The 23,179-nt window shown below is 40.0% G+C and overlaps 1 protein-coding gene across 2 annotated transcripts; it reads right to left on the bottom strand.

Moving 5' to 3' along the window:
* Positions 1 to 8,750: 8,750 nt before the first annotated feature.
* On the bottom strand, positions 8,751 to 16,572 carry LOC136664061 (uncharacterized). Of its 2 annotated transcripts, XR_010795062.1 has the most exons (7): positions 16,444 to 16,572; positions 15,689 to 15,988; positions 15,447 to 15,561; positions 14,802 to 14,841; positions 12,788 to 12,898; positions 10,183 to 10,296; positions 8,751 to 9,515 (listed from the first exon to the last, which is right to left on the bottom strand). XR_010795062.1 is itself a non-coding variant. In XM_066641092.1 (6 exons), exons 1-5 carry the CDS (start codon positions 16,511 to 16,513, stop codon positions 12,815 to 12,817), a joined length of 609 nt encoding a protein of 202 aa, XP_066497189.1. In that variant the 5' UTR covers positions 16,514 to 16,572; the 3' UTR covers positions 8,751 to 10,296; positions 12,788 to 12,814. The 2 variants fall into 2 exon arrangements, 1 of the variants encoding a protein (XP_066497189.1); XM_066641092.1 differs by having other exon boundaries at positions 8,751 to 10,296.
* Between the last annotated feature and the right edge of the window lie 6,607 nt (positions 16,573 to 23,179).

The following is a 23,179-nucleotide window of genomic DNA, read 5'->3' as shown; positions in this document are numbered from 1 at the left end:
TTTGAGTCTTTTAGAGTTAACAGTCTTTAAAAAGGTGTAAGAGGGCTTTGTGAGTTTCAATCAAGATTGAGTCTCTGTGTCTCTCTGCATTCTTTTCTTGACCCTGGTGGTCCTTAAGTCATAAAAAGGGTCTTTGGAGGGGGTTTTACGGGCCTGCTCTGGAGGTTTATCTCACCTTACATCTGCTAGTGAGGAGATGTCTCTGAAACGAGAGCTAAAGTTTGGGTATATCAAATCACATCTTCAGAAAGTCACAATTTCTTATTAGAAATTAATACACATTCATCATATCCACTACAGTATCAATAATTATAAGCCCTAAGGTTTACACAGGGAAAACAAAGGATTTACTTTGGACATTAACCTGTTCTAAGGCGAATCGCGTCTGTTTTTTATATTAAATAGAGTAAAACAGTCGCATAATCAATATAGACACTCAAGGTACGAAATTAAAGCTTTAAATCTCTGCTTTTTATTGATTCTGACCGTTTATATATATTTCCATTTTAAAAGTATGTATTTTTGGTCGAAATACACCTTGCCAGGATTGTTGTTATGCAAAATAATTTTTGCATTACACACATTTATATTTTTCACGGCGCCATATTTGAGTCAATGTTTACAAGCCATACACCAAACGAACGGGCAGACTCTCAGGATTAAGAGGATATAAGCCATTATACGCTAAAATGTAGAACTAGGGAAATAAAACCGAAAGAATAAGATATTTCAAGCGTCAGGTCTGATTCAGGTCTGAAGAAACGCACGTGCGTCTTTGTTCATAAACCGCAGAAAACCGCCAAAACAAAGAACTTTCATCGCTTACACTTACTTTGAGCTTTCTTCTTCCAAACGAGACCAAATGCGAGTCTTTCCGGGAAACCGTTCGCGAATAATCCTCATGTTTGTATCAAGAGTGCTGGTCCAGAAAAATCTTCTTTCAAAATTCGAAAATTGTTTAAAAAACTCGCTCGCAGCGAACGGCCATTTCACTCACCCCGGCTACTTCCCCGTTCTCTCTGCTTTGCAGCCAAACGCCTTTGAACCCGCTGATGACTCAAGTTCAAGTTCAAGTTCAAGTTCAAGAAGTTTATTGTCATTTCAGCAGTATATAGTGTTTACAGTACACAGTGAAACGAAATAGCGTTCCTCCAGGACCAAGGTGCTACATAAGACAATACACAACATTAAAGTGCGACTAGTGTAAAGCTAGTGCAACATGAAACAGTGCACACGCATTAAAGTGCAAAGGACATAGAACACAAAACAATACACAACATTAAAGTGCAACTAGTACAAATCTAGTGCAACATAAAACAGTGCATACACATTAAAGTGCAGAAGATATGGCTAAGAAAAATACAAAACAATGTCCCTACAGTACAATACAATACAATGTAATACAAGACAAGGCAAAAACCATAAGTACGGAGGGGGTGAGGGAGAGAGACACTGCAATTTAAAGTGTATTTGTGCTGTAAACGGTAACTGGATGTAAACATGATGTAAACCGGATATGTGAAAACATTTACAGTCCAACAGACCAGTGTTTGTGTGAAGTGTGTGTGTGTGTGTGTGTGTGTGTGTGTGCTTCTTTCAGTCCAGTCTTAGTCTCTAGGTGTTTAGGAGTCTGATAGCATGTGGGAAGAAGCTGTTACTGAGTCTGGATGTGAGGGCTCGAATGCTTCGATACCTTTTTCCAGACGGCAGTAGGTTGAAGAGTGTGTGTGAAGGGTGTGTGTGATCTCCCACAATGCTGAGAGCTTTGCGGGTGCAGCGAGTGGTGTAGATGTCTGTGGTGGAGGGAAGAGACACACCGATAATCTTCTCAGCTGTCCTCACGATCCGCTGGAGGGACTTGCGATCTGCCACAGTGCAGTTTCCAAACCAGACAGTGATGCAGCTGGTCATGATGCTCTCGATGACTCCTCTGTAGAAAGTGGTGAGAATTGGAGGGGGGAGATGAGCCTTCTTCAGCCTTCGCAGGAAGTAGAGGCGTTGCTGGGCTTTCTTTTTGATGTTACTGGTGTTAGTGGACCAGGTGAGATCATCCGCTAGGTGAACACCAAGGAATTTGGTATTCCTGACAATCTCCACAGCAGAGTTGTCGATGTTCAGCGGCAAGTGCTCACCCCTTGTTTTTCTGAAGTCTACAACCATCTCTTTGGTTTTGTCCACGTTCAGAGACAGGTTGTTGACTTCACACCAGTCAGTTAGCCGCTGCACCTCCTCTCTGTATGCTGACTCGTCGTTCTTACTGATGAGACCCACCACAGTCGTGTCATCAGCGAACTTGATGATATGATTTGAGCTGTGCATCGCTGCACAGTCATGGGTCAGCAATGTGAACAGCAGTGGACTGAGCACGCAGCCCTGGGGGGCTCCAGTGTTCAGTGTGATGGTGCTGGAGGTGTTCCTACCGATCCGGACTGACTGAGGTCTCCCAGTCAGGAAGTCCAGGATCCAGTTGCAGAGAGAAGTGTTGAGGCCCAGTATATTCAGCTTCCCAATCAGATGCTGAGGAATGATGGTGTTGAATGCTGAGCTGAAGTCTATGAACAGCATTCGGGCATATGTGTCTTTCTTGTCCAAGTGGGTGAGTGCCAGGTGCAGCGTGGTGGATACGGCATCGTCCGTTGAACGGTTAGGACGATACGCGAACTGTAGAGGGTCCAGTGTGGGGGGAAGTAGGGTTTTGATGTGCCTCATGACGAGCCTCTCGAAGCACTTTGTGATGACCGGTGTGAGTGCAACGGGACGATAGTCATTGAGGCAGGACACAGAAGAATTCTTAGGCACCGGGATGATGGTGGTGTTCTTGAAGCATGTTGGAACAACGGCGCTGCTAAGAGAGATATTGAAGATATCAGTGAAGACATCAGCAAGCTGGGCTGCACATTCTCTGAGCACTCTGCCAGGAATGTTGTCTGGTCCAGCAGCTTTCCGCGGGTCGACTCTGCATAGAGTTTTCCTCACGTCGGCTACAGTAAAAGACAGCACCTGGTCGCTGGGAGAAGGGGTGGACTTTCTCGCCGTTACATTGTTCTGTGCCTCAAACCGTGCGTAGAAATGGTTCAGCACGTCTGGTAGGGAAGCATCTCCGTCACAAACAGGTGGTGTAGTCTTGTAGCTGGTGATGCTCTGGATGCCCTGCCACATGCGCCGAGTGTCTCTACTGCTCTGGAAGTGGCTGTGGATGATCTGGCCGTGTGCACGCTTTGCCTCTCTGATAGCTCTGGAGAGTTTGGCCCTCGCTGTTCTCAGGGCCGCCTTATCGCCTGATTTGAAAGCAACGTCTCTAGCCTTCAGCAGCGCACGCACCTCTGCATTCATCCACGGCTTCTGGTTGGAGCGGATGGTGATGGTCTTGGAGATGGTCACATCATCGATGCACTTCTCTATGTAGCTGGTCACTGATGATGCGTACTCCTCCAGGTTGATTGTGTCGCTGTAAGTTGCAGCCTCTCTGAACATGTCCCAGTCAGTGCACTCGAAACAGTCCTGCAGAGTAGAGATTGCTTCTGATGGCCAGATTTTCACCTCTTTCAGGATAGGTTTCGATCGCCTGATGATGGGTCTGTATGCAGGAATTAGCATAACAGACATGTGATCTGAGTGTCCAAGGTGGGGGCGGGGCTCTGCCCTGTACGCGTCTGGAACGTTTGTGTAAACAAGATCCAGCGTGTTCGCTCCTCTCGTAGCAAAGTTCACATACTGGTGGAATTTAGGGAACACTTTCTTGAGATTTGCATGATTAAAATCTCCAGCAACAATAAACAGTCCATCCGGGTGTGTGTTTTGGAAGTCACTTATGGCTTCGTATAATTCCCACAGCGCTTGTTTTGTGTTTGAATCGGGAGGGATATAGGTTGCGATTAAGTAAACAACGGAGAATTCTCGAGGTAAATAAAAAGGTCTACATCTCACAGCCACAAACTCCACTAACGGTGAACAATAAGCAGAGACTAGTACAGAATTCTTACACCATTCAGTGTTAATATAGACACATAAACCACCACCGCGAGTCTTACCGCATAGCGCTGGGTCTCTGTCGGCTCGAAATGCGGCTAGCCCATCTAGCTGAATGGCGGCGTCGGGAATACTGTCGCTGAGCCATGTCTCCGTAAAAACAAAAACACAGCAGTCTCTGTATTCTCGCCGTGTAGTTCGCTGAAGTTTGATATAGTCCAGTTTATTATCCAGCGAGCAGACATTGGAGAGAAAGAGAGAAGGGATAGCTTGCCGGCTCGGGTTAGCTCTTAGCCTAGCACGGATCCCCCCTCGCTTGCCGCGCTTCTGTCTCCTCTCACACCGCTTGCGTCGTCTCCTTCCCCGGCCGCCGGCATCAGGAAACGTCGAGGCTTCAGGGCTAGGCCTCCGAAGCAAGCGGAGGTTCCGCAGCGTCTCCTGGAGGTCATCGCTGATACTGTAAATTTCCTGTTTGCGATATTGAAGCAGTGTCTGGCGGTGATATATACGTACTGCAGGTGTTCCTGCGTCCATATATTATAAATAAAATGAAAAAAAAAACGTTTTTTAAACAAACAAAAACCTGCTTGGTTCCGGAGCGGCCGCTGCACACGTGTTGACGCGCGCGCCGCCTCATTTCAGAGGAAGAGACACAGGCGTAAAAAAGAAGGCGGGCGCTAGCCCAAAGCGCTTCCTGTTAGCGCGCTGCTAAAGCGCTAAATTTGGTCGCTAAAAACAGACGCAGACGCTGCGAGAGAGACTCAAACGGTTCGGTTTAACTGCCAGAGGCTCCACAAACAGTAATCAAGTCAATAAACGTGTTCTGAGAGCTTATATTTCTTTATTTGCAATTTAAATGGACATTTAAATGGCCGCCCGGAGCCTCAGAGCCGCTTCCTCCGCCGCCGCGCCTGAGCCCGCCTCTGCGCCTCAGAATTAAAGGGACAGTGCACTCGGTGAGAACGGAACGCAGTATGACTGTAATTTTGCATTCATAATTTTGATTATGGAGAGCTTGGGGCGTAAAGAGACACTTGGAGAGGCCACCTGTCCACTGTCTGCTCCAGCTGCAATAACTTCAGATCAGTATGGGGTATCAACTCCAAATTTTAGACTGTGAAAATAGACCCCTGGAGACACACTTTTAAAAAAAAAAAAGTAATGGGACTCATGAACTCTTCAGTTTATAGTCACTAACATTTTTTTTTTCAAAAATAAGAAAAGCGCCTACATTTTTTTGTGGTTTTCATAAGCTTTTCACCACTTCATATATATTTCAGGATCGCAAAATGGTTTCTTTTACAAATTTGAAGGGTTTTCTGTAAAAATAAATCATGATAATGCCTCTAGTTTATTCACTGCACGAACAGATAGCCTCTAGATTTGGGTATGTAGTTTCAGATGGAAAATCGAAAAAAGGCCTGGATTTTTAAATAACTCCCTTCTTACTTTTCAGGATGTGTAAGGAATGGACATGCTGGTGTGCCTCCAGCCAACAGAGGGAGGCAGCGCGCACGTCCCAGGACTAAACAAGCACAATGCTCTCCACTACCTGGGCAGAGGGGATTATAAGAGCTCCGATGGAGAAATTTTATGTGTTTTTGCACTCCCCCTTACTATATACTTTTCAAGCCTCTGAGGATTTCTCTCAGGCTTTTCTCTGTCGATCATCTTACAATCTCATAGTTAAATAAATAAATAAATAAATAAATAAAATGATTTTTTTATTTCCTTTTAAAGGAAATGTTCCCCTTTGTTTGAGAAGGTCGTTCATTTATTTGTTTTACCATTTTTACTGATAGACGGCCTTTCCTTTGGTGTCCTTTTGTTGTTCAAGATTGATGCCACTGTCACATTATTATATTTATTATTATTATTATATTTATTATTGTTATTATTATTATTATTGCTTTAATCCCCATTAGTTGCATCTCTCAGTACTCCATTAACCACACTGTAACATAATGCACTGTAGAATATCAGACTTCACTGCTGATACTGTTCATTTCTATCAGTAGTTTGACCAGAGGAGGATGGGTCCCTTGTGAGTCTGAGTTTTTTTCCTCCAGCCTTGAGCAGTCCTTCTTTGCTCATCCACTTTATTGTAAAAAACACATCAGTTGTAAAAAGTACTAAATAAATACCTTTTGATTTGACTGAGCCTTTGTTCCATTTCCTACCCAAGTCAAAAACAGGTGGGTTTTATAATTGACCTTTTTTCCACCCATTTTCTTTTCAGGCATAGTTTTGGAAGGGCTCATTTGTGGCTCTTGAAGTGAGTGCTGTGGTGGAGTACAGAAACAGCAACAATGCAGCCTGGGTTCAGTCTCAGTGTGGCTCATCTTTATAAGTACTGTAAACATAAAGATACTTAAAGCTTATAAAGGTTATATGTTGTTTCGGGTTGTTATGCCATCAGTGAATAAAGGTGAACTTCCACATTGTTGGCAGCAAATTCTATTCTATTTCAGTTTCAATTTAGTTGGCCATCTTCTCGACTCCAGTGGTAAATTATATATTTACCATGATTTCTCACTTAAATGTAAAATTCCTATACCTTTAAAAGTATATGCGATTGAATTTCAAGCTATTCTGGCAGAGACTATGTTACTGGGTTAGTATTTTCCATGGTCATTTATTCATTTATTTAAAGAGAACCTGAGTGTCTATAAATCACTCACATATAACTATGTGCTCTGTGTTCATGTGCAAAATGTTAGATACCATAACATCTGTGAACAGGTAAGGTTAGGGATTATGTAAAACTACACAAAAACAACGCACACAAAAATAGAAGGAGTAATATCTATGCTTTGTTTTTTTTTTATTTGGGTAGATGTCTTCAACTGAAGCTTTCATACAACTAATTGAAAAATTAATGAGAGAGAGAGAGAGAGAGAGAGAGTCACCATTTAACATGATAACAGTACTTACATCCCACTGCAGGGTATGTATATATATATATATATATATATATTACACATGGGTACACTGTTCAATAGATAAAAATACATTTTTCCAGTGTTTTTTTTTTTTCTTTTTTTTTTTCAAAACAATAGCAGACTTAATTAAAGTAGCTAAAGCCTAATAGTAAAATTCACACCAGATAGATTCTAGTTGTGAAGGTCTGGTCAGATCTAAGCTTATTTGGAAAATTTTCAGTGTGATCTAATTGCCATATATAAAACAAATTTTTCAGTTCTGATGTCTTTTGTCTTTTGAGGCCTAGGAGCCTCATCTTTGTCTTTCTTTTTTTATGGTCATATATCATCTATGTCAGGATCCCTATGTTTTGGCTTTGTCCCAGCCATGCTTTCCCTCCTGTCTCTTTTATCCATGCCCCACACCTGTGAGTTCTTTAGAAGGCAGGTGACTGGGCTCACAGGTGTATTCACTTACACCTTATTATTTAAGCCCTGTCCTGTTCGTCAGTGTTTCTCCCTCATTGTTTGTGTTAGTTTTTCTGTTCCTACGTGTCCCTTTGTGTATTTAATAAACAGTCCATCTTCACACGTGTCCACCATCTTGTCTCCTTGCAACCCTCTGACAATCAAAAACCCTCTGCAAAACCCAGACTGACTCTGCCTCCGTGGAGGCTTGAGTTTGAAAATGTCTTTCTGCCAAGTGTCAATCCTGAACATGCTGTTTACATTAAAATAAAGGGATCGACTATGGGCATCTAACCTGATATGATTAATATTAGCTAACACCCCTAAGCAATGAATCCCTTTGAACTGTTGAATGTATCATGTGAATGCTGCTATGGCCTTATAATGTGAACAGCTATTGGCCATAAGCAAAATGTGTAAAAGAAAACTGTCAGATGTAACATGGTACAGTTGAAAAGAAACAGACTTAAAACTAAATAAAAAGGAAAATTCCCACGACTGAGCAGACAACACGTGAGAGTCTCATGGTTAGCCACAGATGTGTTGTTCATTGACACATTAACAATTAAAACGTTGTTTATTACTTGGTTATTAACTACGTCGTAAACACTTTAAAAACCATTAGTGATCATTTTCGACACAGAAGAGGAAACAGTGAGCTCTGTTTAGTGTAATACTGAAAGTGTCCTAGAACTTACTGGAAATGTAAAGTAAAGAATAAGCTAAGACCTGGGAATGTGACTTTAGTGTTAGAGTCACACTGGACATTTTAATATCATTAAATCTTGTTAGGGCTGAAAGGTTGTTGGTTCGATTCATACAATCATCGGGAACACTGGGGGCTGTGGGAGTGATGGAACAGCATTGTCCTCCTCCCTCATTCCACAACTGAGACGACAGCTGCCCGCTGCTCTGGGTATGTTCACAGCCCCTAGCGCACTAGTGTGTGTGTGTGTGTGTGTTTGTTGTGTGTGTGTTCACTGCCACAGATGGGTTAAATGCGTTAAAGACACATTTTGTTGTACGGTGCACTGTGACAAATAATTGCACCTTTCATTTTTATTTTAACAGCTTCTACACGTCAAAGAAGAATTAGCATTAGATGCTGAATTATAACCATAATAATTATAACACCATTCTGAATTATCCAGGTTTTGTGAATCATATTGACTCATATTGCGTATTTATTTTCACAGATTTAGTTAAACTAAGTACAGGAATAAGAGTTTCAGAGCTCTCCTACTTCTCAAATCTGAAAAAAAAAATCAGTCATTAGCATTTGAATTTAGTTTATTTTAGCATCTGTCTGAATAAAGAATTGTCAGGGTTCCCACAAAGGAAAAGACTGAAATTATTCTTATTATTAAATATTGACAAATACATTTACACACATTTATTCATTTAATACAAAGTCTATTTGTGAATAAAAGAGAAACAATATCAAATGACCCAAGATACAAAAAATAAGGCAAAGTTCACAAAAATATTAAATAATCACAAATAAATTAATACAATCTCAGTGCTGAAAATGTTAAGCTACATGCTGCACTGAAAACACTCTATATTTTAACATTTTTACAAATGTTCTGATTCTTCTGATGTTTAGCTTGTTTTATTTCATGAAGCTTTTTTATGATAAGAAGTTTTAATTGATTAAAATAACTGCAGATTTAAAAATCTGCTTTAAATAACTTGCCTTAATAATTAAGGCTTTAAATGAACTGAGGTATTTATGTTGATATTAGACTGTAGTCCACCTGTTGCTCTGCATACTTTATTAGCCCCCTTTCCCCCTGTTCTTCAGCACTCAGGACCCCCACAGAGCAGGTGTGATGTGGTGGTGGATCATTCTCAGCGCTGCAGTGACACTGACGTGGTGGTGGTGTGTTAGTGTGTGTTGTGCTGGTGTAGAGTGGATCAGACACAGCAGTGCTGCTGGAGTTTTTAAACCCTGTGTCCACTCTCTGTCCACTCTGTGAGACACTCCTCCCTCGTTGGTCCACCTTGTAGATGTAGAGTCAGAGACAGTAGCTCATCTGTCGCTGCACAGTGTGTGTCGCTCGTCCTCTAGTCCTTCATCAGTGACACAGGACGCTGTCGGCTGGATGTTTTTGGTCGGTGGACTGTTCTCAATCCAGCAGTGACACTGAGGGGTGCCTAATCCATTTGTACAAGTGGAAAACACATCAACACACCACCATCACTCCAGTGATGGGAATGATTGAATATAATAGAATAGACAGTGTAAAATATATATATATATAATAAAATACAGGTGAGCAGGTGTTAACAAAAGCCATATAGTGTATAACGGTCTGATCTGTTAAATGTGGTAGATTTGAAAAATAGAAAAAACTAATAAATTATTTTTAATTCTGGCACCTTTTACACATTGACAATGAAAGAGTAAATCTGAAACAACCCCACCCCCTTTCATTAGCCTCTAAATGTCCTTCTCACTTATTCTGTTCCATATTCTTTCTTTTGGAAAATGCTCCTCATTTCTTCCTCTGTTCCATGGTTTGGTTTTACTCACATTCTAAAGCTGCACTGAGCCCCTGCCCAAACCTATATCTGCATTCACTTCCCCGTTTTAGCCTTCACAGGGGTGGTCAGTTCTAGCAAAACAGCAAGCAGTACAATTATCTAAACAATTATTCATTCTTCTGTTCAATCCCACCTTCAGCGTGAGCTCAGCTTTGTGTTACGTTCACCTTCAAAATTCCCAAATAACTAACAGCTACAGCCTTTTCTAAAATTCAGTGTTACTCTAAGCTTTCTTTAGAAATGTGCATGTTAAAATCCAGTGTGTAAATTATCTTACGATAAAAAGGAAACAAGAATTTAAATGTTCTGAAATCTGTATCATTTGGAGCTCCACTCTAGACCAGGAAACGTCCTTTAGACTCTTATGATGTTTACTCGATCACTCCATTTACTGTGAGACAAAAAATCAAAAAGAAAAGAAACCTTCAGAACAAATGTATTTATCTTTGGTTTGTAAGAGAAATGACTTTATGAATCTATAAAATATATACATTTACACTTTATTATAAAATTAAGATGTAATTAAAGTAATGAATGTGTATCAGCCGTTTGGGAGCAGTATTTCTATTGTAGTATAATCTGGTTTAAAATTACACACATGTACAATGGTTATAAAACACTTTGGACACCCACTCAGGGAGTTTCCTTTGTTTTGGGTCATTTTCCACATGTTGTGAATGTACAGCACCAGTCAAAATTTGGATACATCATTTCATTCAATGATTTTTCTTTGTTTTTTATTATTTTTTCCGTTGTAAATAAATGTGGAAGACATTAAAACTATGAAGGAACACATATGGAATTATGTAGTAAACAGAGAAGTGTTAAACAAAGCAGACTATGTTTTATACTTTAGACTCTTCACAGTAGCCCCTGTTGCTTTGACGACAGCTTCACACACTCTCTCCGTTCTCTATATTATTGTTTATTTTGTTTATTGTTAAGTCAAGCATTGGGTTGTCAACTAGAGAACCTCGATAGTGGACTGATAAGCCCAGTAATAGGACACAAGGGAAACTCTCTCTCGTAAAGTTAAGTTCTGCCCGAAGTACTGCTGCGGTTAGCACGAGCTTCGGCTAGCGTTAGCCCAACCGGCTCACCGCACCCAAGTTCGCTGAAGTTCGCTTCCCCAGTGAACTGAACCAGTGGAACTTCGTACCAAGTACTAGTGCACCGTCATCAACTCCACCAACACCAGATAGCAGTCTGAGCTACCGAGAGGCTCAGACTTCATCTGGCAACACTGAATTTCCCTTCTCCTAAGCAAAGTTGCAGCTCTCCATTCGATTCTCCCAGCTCATTAAGTAAAAAATAAATAATAGAGCACGAACTCACCTTACTCATATAGCATAGCCTGGAGGTAAGGGGGCGCTACACATGCATATACAATACCTATTAAATACTCATGCCCATATGAATGCTTTATAATTTGTTTTTACAAAAAAATACAGACAAGAGACTGTCCCATCCAGTGAGAATGGTCTTGACCACTGGCCTGACCTCTCACTGCTGCAGTGCCACATTTTTCAGGACAATCTTATCAGCACTGCACCTCTCAGACAGATCTGACTTCCACTCGAGGCTCTAACAGTACTGATACTTCTCAGTGACACCAGGGCAGCGGGACGGGGAATCTGCAGACTGTGCAAACGTCTGGTGCACACTGAATCATGAAGTGATACTTCCGCAGTGCCGTACTCCATCTCGTGACCCACCCTCTGGCTCCTAGAGCATCATGAGACCCATGAGGTAAGCTTAGACAGTAAGAAACATGAAAACAGCATCAGGCAGCAGATAGGAACCAAAGTGGCTCAGCCCCTCCACCACAGACAAAAACATTTCTCCATGTGACACTGCTAGTCACCATCTGAACTTCGCCACTGTCCTCTCTGTCCCATCCTGAACCTGTGAGAGGACGGCACCAATGCTCACCTCACTGACAGTGTCCTCGGTGAATTTACAGTTCCATTCCCTGGCTGAGGCCATCTCTACATGATGCTGCCACAGCTGTTCTCCCTGACTGTCAGCACCTTCCACTGCTCACAGCGCCATCGCTCCGAAGACACGGCAACTCATGCAAATGATTACCACTGAGGATCCTCCTGTGTCTCACAACATCTTACTCTGCTCCCGCTCCACTGCCAGCCACCATCAACAGTTTAATGCTCCTTCCGTTCAGTCATCAGTCTCCTTCTGAGAATGCATGCTTGTTCAATGAGAGCAAGTCAGAAATAAAGCCCCCAACCAGGACTGATATGGGCTTCTGTCCCTTTCAAATCAGGGTGGCTGCAGGTGACTGACCTGAGTTTTATGCAGAGCTGGTGTCTATCAGTGCAGTGACCCTATTTCTGTCCCAAGCAGCACTTAATCCAGTGTCTACAGATGTAATACCAACAGTGGAGGTGGGCTGCAGCCACTTGCGCTAGGTGTGTGGCATTGGTGAGATGACCTTGTTTTGGGGCCTATGGGATGCTCTGCCCTTCAGGGGGTAACTACATGGCTGCTGTGGGATAATGGGTGCGGATGAATTTGAATGTACCTTTCAAACCCTGTTAATGTTCAATAACAATACAGCTTCTAAAATCTCTTTTCTGCATTTTGGTAAGGGACTAAATTGCCTAATAAAATAATGTCATTCATAATCAAAGATGAAGTCTATTTTAACACAAATGATACATCACAGGTTGTGCACACTGTTCAAACCCTGATTTGTGGAGAAGTTGACTTTATTTTTTCACTTCTGCCTTTAAAACAGAGAGAGTCTGCCAGTGGGGGTCAACCAGCTAGATCAGCGGCTCTAGTTCAGGTGACAGGACTGAAGGTTTACAGGAATACTTTCTGTGAAAGAGTTAACCTTGTGTTGAAGATAATCCAGGGCTTACCAGTAAGGTTCCTATGATGAGAAGTCTTCATTGGACTTGTCCATATAAAGAGTTAAACCTCTCAAAATACTGTCTGTTCTGCACATGGTCCACTCTTCTTCTTTGTGATTGCTTTTGACAAACAAATGAATACCGTTACAGAGTTAACTTTGTTTCCCAAGCATTTAACACACTTTAACACAAGATCCAATACCTTAAAAAGTGAAAGTGACAATCAATATATTTTCACTCTTAATTTAACACTAGTTACAAAAGGATTTAAAGTAGTTACTGAATAATATATACAGGTCACTAATGGGTTAAACGGGTTGAGGCTTTAAGAGAATTTTGAAGCACGAACAGATGCCACACCCCTTCTGACCACTAGGTGGCGAGAAAAGCCAACAAATGGAGATTAATTCTCAGTATATTGTTAATAAGACATCTAAGACTCAACCACCATATCCTCAGATGTTTGTAGACACCCTTCACAATAACTCTATTATTTTTTTCACACAGAGTTTATAATAATAGTATAATCCCCATTAAAAAAGGGATAAAATGGGTAGCTCTTGGATTGTGAAGTAGTGTAAAATGGAAGTTCATCCATCACCTTTGAAAAGATGTTGAGTGGCTTTTTGAGCCAAAACTAATCCCTCAACATCAGCACCTGACCTCACTGAAGACTCTGTAGCTAAATAACACTAGATTCTCAAAGACAAGTCCCAGCATCTAAAGCCTCCTAGAAAAGTAGAAGCTCTTCCTGCATCAAGAGGAAAGAACACTCTGTTCTATATTCTATAACCAAATATAAATCAATAAAAGTGTTGGATCAACAGATGTTCACAAACTTTTGGCTGTATACTATACATCGGTTCTCAATCTATATTATATTATATATTGTTATCAGGAATTGCCTTCAAAACTTGTGTTACACTTAAGAACTCTGGACACCTCCAAACTGTGGCTGAAAAAAGAAAAATGGAAATTAAAGGTAAATGTGGATGTCAAGTAAAGATATGGTTTGGCAACAAGACTCTCAGACAGTGTCCAGAAATGGAAAGCAAAACCCTCATAAAATCTGCTGGAAGTTAAGCTGTAAATCACATGATCAGAAATGATGTTAGAAAAGCAGTATCATTATTATAAAAATGTTATATAATTATAAAAGAATACTGAATGGGTCTCGTGGTCCCCTCACATCACTGAAAACTGTGGACAGATCTTAAACATGCTGCACTTGACTTGACTCTTGACTTGACTTGAAGATGACTCAAATAAAGCAAGCCGTGTAAGAAAAGTGTTAAAATTCCTGAGAACGTTTTTTATCCAGCCACAAAAACATACACAACCTGTGATTATCAGCCGAAAAATGTGTTAGAAAATACCTAGTAGGGTGTCTACACTTAACATAATCAGATTTAACCAAAATGTGCATCAGTTTAATAGCTTAACTTTAATTAAATCTCCTGCAATATATATCTCTGCTATTTGGCCAGTAAACCGTTACAGGCTGGTCACTTTTACACGGAAACTGTTGTGGTGTGTGGGCTTGAGATCCAAAGTGACCTTTAACATTCAGCCCACATCCGGCAGCCAGTTAATAACAGAAGAGTCCCCTGAGAGTGATTTATTCTTGCTGTCCCTGTCAATACAAGTAAAAAAAACATCTCCCACTTTCAATTTGTATTTAGCTTTTGATGTTCAAACTCTCCTTAGTGTTGTGTGAAATATTCAAGAAGAAACAATAGAAAAGCTATAAAATGTTTCAGCTGCCTTAGAGAACAGTGTAGTTGGATTTATAGTATATTTCAGTCATCAGGATACAACCCTTCTTCCCTCACTTTTAAAATTCAGATCCTCAGAGTTACTTCCTGAGAATTGATCACTGCTTATTAATCTATAACTACCTTAAGTTGTGGGGAACAGTAGTATAAAAATATCTAATCAATCCATGTTCAAACTTGATGTTGTCTCTGCAAACAGCGAGACACTGAAGATGAATCTTAAAAAGAATTACACAGTAACGACTCACTTGCTCATCCCCGGTTTCCTCGTAACATTTTTTCCGTTTCCTGTAACAGAATTTACATTCTTTATTCTCTTAATGCATTGGAACCTAGACCCAACAAATGTCCACCTGCTGGAGATTAAAGTTTCTATTGTGCATCGACCAAAATGAGTGCTTTCTTTACAGTAACAAGACAAATTGAAATTTCATGTAAAAATGCACCATTGTGATCTGTATCAGTTTTAGAAAGTCTTTATAACTGAAAATTATTAACAATATCACTTTAGTGTGCTCATCTTTAGACTGAAATGTGGTTATTTTTATATTAAAACTGACAGGGAATTCCAGAAAAGAGTGAGGCTGTAATATCACTGTGTGTTTTACAGTATGTTAAATGTATTCGTCTTGACAAGAATTATATTATTATTGTTGTTAACCTGCTGCACATACATAAGTGAAAAATCACAGGAAATATAATTATGGTGGTATTGATAATATATTGTATAAATATAACTTAAGGCAGTTTTCTGTCAAGAATTATTCAGCATTATGTTAATAGTCCCTTGTACTGAATATTGATTTTTAAGCATAAGCCAAATTCATGTCATATTTTAAAATATGTGGAGTTACTGTATTTTCTCCTAATATTGTAGTAATATAGTCACACACCTGTGAATCTGCACAATGCAGATGATAATTAGACACACTGCAACCGCTCCTGTAACCGAGAGGATGATGTAGAGAAACATCTGAGGTTTCTCAGGATTATTTGCTGTGTCTTGCTCTGCACATGGAAACACAATCAGAATAAAACTAAAGACATGCTCCGATAACAGTTTGTTTGCATAAAACATGAGATTTATTATATGAAATATATTTTTTTAATGGAATGTCACAAAAACGTACCCTACCTTTAATGCTCAGTATCCACTGTGTCTTTAATGTGAAGCATGTATAGCTTCCAGCATCTGAAGGCTGTACGTTAGATATCTGTAGTTTCAGTGGATCAGCGTGCATTCTTCTGGACGTGTAGTTTGTTACAGATTTATTAACAACAGGGCTGTAGTTAAACAGAGTGATGTTCTCCTTACGCCAGCCTTTATCAGCTTCTTTAACATTTGTGTCATTACAGTGAAAAACAACTGTTTCTCCCTGAGTGACGGTTTTGTTGATTGTGGGAACTGTAATTTGATCAAATACATCTGTAGAATCTGCAGGAAACACAAAAGATTAAAGTTTTAGTTTAAAAAATAAAAAAAATATATTTTTTGGACATCTTAAGCAAGAATTGCATGAATGGGTAAAATTGTGTGAACATTATGTTCATTTGTGCAAAGGTTATTGATGTCACACTAAATAAAGTGAGAGATGGTTGTTTTTTCTTTTAACAGAAAACATCTGTCTCTTCAGACAAAAAAAACCCCTTCACCCTGAATTTTTATTTCTTATTATCAGCACACGTCAAAAACATTCTTTGTTAGGCCACGTAGATTTAATGTACGTCAGCTCATTTACTAAAAACCCATTAAACCAGTTTCTACCTTGTGCCTCTTGTAAAGTGCTGTGACATTATTGTGAAAGCCAGCTTTGTATTTGGCACATGACACATTCGCTATATCAGTGAAACAGTAAATAAAATCAAACCAGAACATCAAGGAGACTTTACCTCCACGAGTCAGGAGTAAGAAGATGATGCAAGGACCCAGCTGCAAAATCACAGACGAAAAAGCTGCCATACCATTCCCCACAGTGATAAAAGAAGCGTGTGTCTGTTCCACTCTGAGCTTAGTGTGACAGTAGATAAGCTATTTACTGCTGATTTGTGTTTGGCAGAAACTCTCATGAGTGGAGCTGGAGGAAGTGGGTTTTTGAAAGCAGAACATTAGACCACAGCCTCTTAGCGACTGAAAGGTGGTGGGAGAATCACCCTACAATTGTGTACATCAAAGTTTTCCTTCACCCCAAGGACTTAATCAAACCTCACCCTGTGGCAGGAGGAAGAGAAACTGAGAGATTAATTTAGTCACTGGTTATAACAGAGAAACCTGACTGGGAAAATTGACTGTTTGTGTGATATGAACAACGGGGCTCAAGACCCACAGTTCAACACAAATTACTCTTCTGCCGGTCAATTTTGACGCAGGCACACCGAGACCCATCACATCAAAAATCTGACCTCTCGCTCTCATCCGTACCATTTAATCCCTCCTTCAATATCCCTCTATTCACTTGAATGGGGGATGGCTAAAGTGTGTGATGTCATCGTACTCCAGCTCCTCTGGCTGGAAAGCCTTTTTTCACTTTTTAGCCGAACTTTTCCCCATACCTTCCATATACTTTCACGTAGAGACTTCATTCAAATTGTAAATGGTATAGAAATTTCTCCTGTAAATTTGAGATAATTTGAAAATACAATTCTTGAGTTATGAGTTTTTGTTTGGCACTAGGGAGGGTTTCTGCTCCCATAGAGTTCAATGTATTTCAGAGCATCTCTGTGTGCAGATTCAAAAATTTGTTCCGTTATTAACTCATCATAACACGATCAATTATTGCTCAAAATGAAAAAAATATTTACTCCAGATCGATCCCCCCGAGTGTCCTTGTTGCTACGGTATGTTTTTTGCTCAAAATATTTTTGAGCTACACGAGTTTGTTTGGAGGGTGGACCACTGTAGGAATTCACTGAATTGATTGTGAAACTCTCTCAGTCCTTCAGCTCTATGTGTGTGTGTGTGTGTGTGGGAGAGAGAGAGAGAGAGAGAGAGAGAGAGAGAGAGAGAGAGAGAAAGAAAGAGAGAGAGAGAGAGAGAGAGAGAGAGAGAGAGAGAGAGAGAGAGAGAGAGAGAAAGGGAGCGGGAGGGGTGTGAGGGACACACAAATATACAGACAGTCTCTAAAATTTTAAAGGTCATCTTTAACGTGTAAATCCAAATAAAGTTGTTGCTTTTAAGGTGGATAGCTTAATAAAATTGTGGGTTTCTTAAGGTGGAATTTTTTAAAAGGTGGCAATCAAAATGTATTGTTTGAACGGGTGAGCTTACATTTTTAAAAAATGTTTGTGTGTTTTTACCCTGCCATAACACAAACAATTCTTGCTAATTCTTGCTAACAATTCCTGCACATCGACAAAGGGTTATTTCTCGTACAATGTGATTTTCAGTGTGGGGTACGGTTTTTGTACAGCGTTCATTCAAACAGGACATGGTCCTCTCATAGGACATCTATGGCAGAACTTTCCGGAACACTGACTTTTAACTGCCACTCTCACACAGACACTCATAGACAACACACACAGAGCCCAATACATAGGAATAACAGCATATCCCACTGACTTAAGGAAGCTCCGGATAAATGTGGCTGGATTTTTAAGGTGGAATGTAAAATTCCAGCAGCAGTTGAACAGAGTAGCCTAAATATAATGGGAGTCTTTTTAAGGTGGTATGGTATTTTAAGGTGTCAGTTTATTTGGCATAGTCAGTTACTTAAGGTGGAAGCCTAAATTAGATGGCTGATTTTTTTTATGTGGATTTTTTTAAGATGGCCTGCAAAATATAACAGTAGGCTTTTTAATGTGACCATTAGTGTGATGAGGTCACTTACTTAAGATGGATTTTGAAGGTGGATATGGGATAGATTGGTCTATTAATATAAAAGTCATATCTATTAAGCAGCATATAAGCTAATGTTGCAACGATTCTAGCAATATGTGACAAGCCAAATTCCCAAAAATTCTTGAATTTTCACCCTCTAGTTAGTTCTATACATTTACACTGAATTAACATTAAATTAAATTAATTAAATTAAATTAATTAAATAAAAATTGGGCATAGGTATGAATGATGTTAAATTAAATGTATTTTTGTGTGTATTAGAGGACTAGTAATGGAGCATGAATAACTCCCATTATTATTCATTCATTCATTATCTGTAACCCTTATCCAATTCAGGGTCGCGGGGGTCCAGAGCCTACCTGGAATCATTGGGCACAAAGCAGGAATACACCCTGGAGGGGGCGCCAGTCCTTCACAGGGCAACACAGACACACATACACATTCACTCATACACTCACACCTACGGAAACTTTTGAGTCACCATTACACCTACCAACTTGTGTTTTTGGACTGTGGGAGGAAACCGGAGCACCCAGAGGAAACCCACGCAAACACGGGGAGAACACACCAACTCCTCAGAGACAGTCACCCGGAGCGGGAATCGAACCCACAACCTCCTGGTCCCTGGAGCTGTGTGACTGCGACACCTACCTGCTGCGCCACCATGCCGCCCCCCATTGTTATTATTATTGTTATTATTATTATTATTATTATTATTTAGCTTATTATTATTACTTCTGATTGCACAGCCGAGGAATGTTGATATTAGTGCAAAAAAATTTCAAATATATGAATTTCTTATGCATACCAAAACCTGTATAGATATATGTTACTGCACATGATATTCCCTAACTCCAGTCCAATTAACAGATAACAGTGGAGAAAACACGGACCAGTCTGAGAAGCTGCGTGGGTTACCTCCGCTTGACTGTCTGTGAGGAGTGTGGTGTGTTCTCCCTGTGTCTGCATGGGTTTCCTCCGGGTGACTGTCTGTGAGGAGTGTGGTGTGTTCTCCCTGTGTCTGCATGGGTTTCCTCCGGGTGACTGTCTGTGAGGAGTGTGGTGTGTTCTCCCTGTGTCTGCATGGGTTTCCTCCGGGTGACTGTCTGTGAGGAGTGTGGCGTGTTCTCCCTGTGTCTGCGTGGGTTTCCTCCGGGTGACTGTCTGTGAGGAGTGTGGTGTGTTCTCCCAGTGTCTGCGTGGGTTTCCTCCGGGTGACTGTCTGTGAGGAGTGTGGTGTGTTCTCCCAGTGTCTGCGTGGGTTTCCTCTGGGTGACTGTCTGTGAGAAGTGTGGTGTGTTCTCTCTGTGTCTGCGTGGGTTTCCTCTGGGTGACTGTCTGTGAGGAGTGTGGTGTGTTCTCCCAGTGTCTGCGTGGGTTTCCTCTGGGTGACTGTCTGTGAGAAGTGTGGTGTGTTCTCTCTGTGTCTGCGTGGGTTTCCTCTGGGTGCTCCAGTTTGCTCCCATGCTCCAAAAACACACATTGGGAGGTGGACTGGAGACTCAAAAGTGTCCGTAGGTGTGAGTGTGTGAGTGAATGTGTGTCGCCCTGTGAAGGACTAGCGCCCCCTCCAGTGATTCCGGGTAGGCTGCGGACCCACCACAGCCCTGAACTGGATAAGGATTACAGACAATGGATTGATGGATAACTTCAAATTAAGATCTACATCATTTTTTCTTACAGTAGTTAATCATTGCTTTCCAAATTTCCATCGAAAAATTAGTTATTACGAAGTTATTAAATAAATTTGTCATTGCTTTAAAGGTTTTATTTCATGTTATTTTTGTAGTGTTTTCATTGGCCCATTCATCATTATATTTTCAAACAATATGGTCACAACTTGTGTATTCAAAACATGTAAAAATATTAAAAATCATTTCAAAATTGAGATATTTTAGCAAAATGATAAATATTCCGTTGTTGGTGCAGATGTAGTATATAACGGATAGAGCATGTGAATACACAAACAGACACGAACTTAGTATTCATCACTGAGTTGGGTTTTTAATAGGGACATTACTTGTGGGGCACGTTACAGGTTTATTTGAGGTATATATTTATTTACAAACAAATCAGTGGATCTGGGGCCCCTACAGACTTTATGTGGTCAGAAAACATGGGATAAAAATGAATCATTCTGATTTTTGAGGCTGCTTATATAATGCAGGTTCATTACAATACCGCCCATCGCAGAGCATGTCCAATCACAGCGCTGGACACATAAGCAAAGGTGGAATGGTCAACCAGCGCAGGAGAAAACAGGGCCTCAACAAGAATGAAGAAATGAGAAAATGACAAACCAGCAATGATCATTGAAGAGAATTAAAGAGTTAAAATAAAGCCTCTGCTTTGCTCTGAGCTACTGTTACACACTGTGTGTGGCTCACTGTCTTTTAAAGGAACAGGCGTTAAAGTCATTCAGGGTCTGAACAGGGCCATTTACTCTGTTTTTGACTCTTGTGATATTTTAACAAATCAAATCATTTTGTTTAATTAAGACCCCAGAGAACAGCGTTGAACAAAAATACACATTTTTTCAATGTCATGAAAAAACCCCCACAAATAATAATTTACAAAACAAGTTAAATATATGAAGATTGAATATTTATTCATGTGTTTCCCATATGAGTAACTGATCATCTTTTAATGAGGATGTGAATATAATTACACATAAATAAACACCTGCTCAAAGTTCACAGAAGGTTTTAATTACTTTCATGAGGTGGTTTCAAAAGAATATGGTGCTTTCTGTCAAAATGACAGCCACAATTTTGGCACTGAGTTAGACGAGTATTACTTGTGACATTTGGCACCCACCAAAAGTGCCACGGTGTGTCACAGAAACGTGTGTAAACTTTTTTGTCTCTGTCAGGTGAAGAGGCAGGAAAAGCAGCTGCAAATGTTTAAATCTATAACTGTCCAGAGGCAATGCTGTAGTTTGCTGCAGTAGCTTCAGTGTGGCTGGTCCTGGTATAGACCTGTAACAAAAATCAAACCAAAAAAAAGGTAGAAATCAAAGAAAATAAACAAATGTCTCATCATAATGTGCAATAATTATTGTGTAAGTAATTACAAACAAGAGTGAATTGGTGGGTGTGCGTGCAGTTGCGGGTGGGTGCATGGTGGCTGTGGTAAGAAACTTACACAGGAAGTTAGCGTGTCTCTGTGAAGCTGAAAATTAAGTACGGTAGCCTAAGATCAAAAATAGATTTAGTATTAGATAAGAGTTTTTTTGCACGGGCGACTTAAATGATGTTAGCAGAGAAGTTATAATAGATATTTACTCCAAAACTTTAATTTTCTTTAATCAATCCTTTGAAATGCATTCAACTGAGGATATATGAACGCTTCACTGATGTAAAAACCCAAACCCAACCAACTGTGGGCAGTGTGTAAAATGTTAAGTAAGAAACACAACATGTGACTAAACGAGAAAAAACTGTATTGAATGTCTGTCACATGATGTTAATTATAAAATATTTTGTATTGTTTTTGCAATTTAGATGCCAGGAATCCAAAAAGCAGGTGCATGTTTACCACAGTGTAAGCAAGGAGTTTTTCCTGGAAGGCTCTTTCATATTTAAGTCTGAATAAGTTTTCTCATGCTCTGTGATGGACTGGTGTTCCTGCCTTGTGCCCAGTGACTGTGGGTATGTTCGGGACCCACCTCCACCCTGAACTGGATAAGTGGTTCCAGACAATACATTAATACATTACCTGAGAGGTGGGTGACATTAAATACACATTATTATTTATACTACAAGTTATTAATAAATCTACAGTGTGTTTTTCAGATCTGTCAAATGTAATGCACTATGTGTTATTTGCATCATCACTAATGCCATGCCACTGGAAGTTTGCACTGCATGCTGTACTTTTAAGAGTAATACATCGGTGTATCATGACATCAGTAACAGTGACACCATAACAGGTGTTAAAATTAGTTGGGTACAGAGCTCAGTACAAATGAGAAAAGCTTGTTTACACAAAGTTTCCACTTCAGTTGTGAGAAAGTTGATGTCAAAACAATCTGTGGTTTTAACCACTTTAAAATCTTCCTTGCCTGCTTCAGGCTGCTGAGTGGTCAGTCTTCCACAGCCCACAGAAGAGCTGCGCTTCTAATCCTCCCCAACACAGTCAGAGTAATATGTTGTTAATGAATTGAAAGTCATTAATAGCCCATTTTAATGTATAAACAAAAAGGGCAAAAAGGACCTGATGTTTGCGAAATAGTGAATTCTTACCCATCTACACTCTTAAAACCTCAGATCTTGCCAAATACTGACCTTACTTTGTCTTTTCCATCAGTCGACATTAACCCTGTCAGCTCCAGCACATATTTGTTAATAATTAGTTTAATAAATTAACAACCATCAGGGTGTCTTTTACTATATATCAGTGATAATGTGGTGTACATTAATATGTGAAATGACTAAATTCTCAGACACAGAATTAGAAAAAAAAAAAAGTCACTGTTGCTCATTCTGTCTCTGTGTTACAAATGATTATTAATGATATTTAAAGTGTTTACAACCTAATTGATATCCATGTAATAAAAAGGATTTTTTGCCATTCATAAACCTTTTTAAATGGAGTCTTATTTTAAAGTTGGACCGAATTTTTAATAAAAAAACAAAATCATTTCTATTTAGACTCCAATCTTGACCATGTTTCACATTGACATTTTACATTTAGAATATTCAGCACATGCTCTTATCAAAAGCAACCTACAATTGTAATCATTAGGAGTCTTGCTCAAGGACTCGTGGTGTAGCGTGTTGTGCTTACTCA

The sequence above is a fragment of the Hoplias malabaricus genome, chromosome 12, assembly GCF_029633855.1.
Source record: "Hoplias malabaricus isolate fHopMal1 chromosome 12, fHopMal1.hap1, whole genome shotgun sequence".
Classification (NCBI taxonomy): Eukaryota; Metazoa; Chordata; class Actinopteri; order Characiformes; family Erythrinidae; genus Hoplias; species Hoplias malabaricus.
This window is presented reverse-complemented; position numbering and strand designations above follow the sequence as displayed.

What these genes read in the sequence shown, in the direction of transcription:
- LOC136664061 (XM_066641092.1), bottom strand. Translation starts at nt 16,513, where the DNA reads ATGGCAGCTTTTTCGTCTGTGATTTTGCAGCTGGGTCCTTGCATCATC. An exon ending in CTTACTCCTGACTCGTGGAG is followed by an intron (nt 15,989 to 16,443) that starts GTAAAGTCTCCT and finishes TGTTTCCTGCAG; the next exon opens with ATTCTACAGATGTATTTGAT. An exon ending in AGGAAACCGGGGATGAGCAA is followed by an intron (nt 12,899 to 14,801) that starts GTGAGTCGTTAC and finishes GTTTGTCAAAAG; the next exon opens with CAATCACAAAGAAGAAGAGT.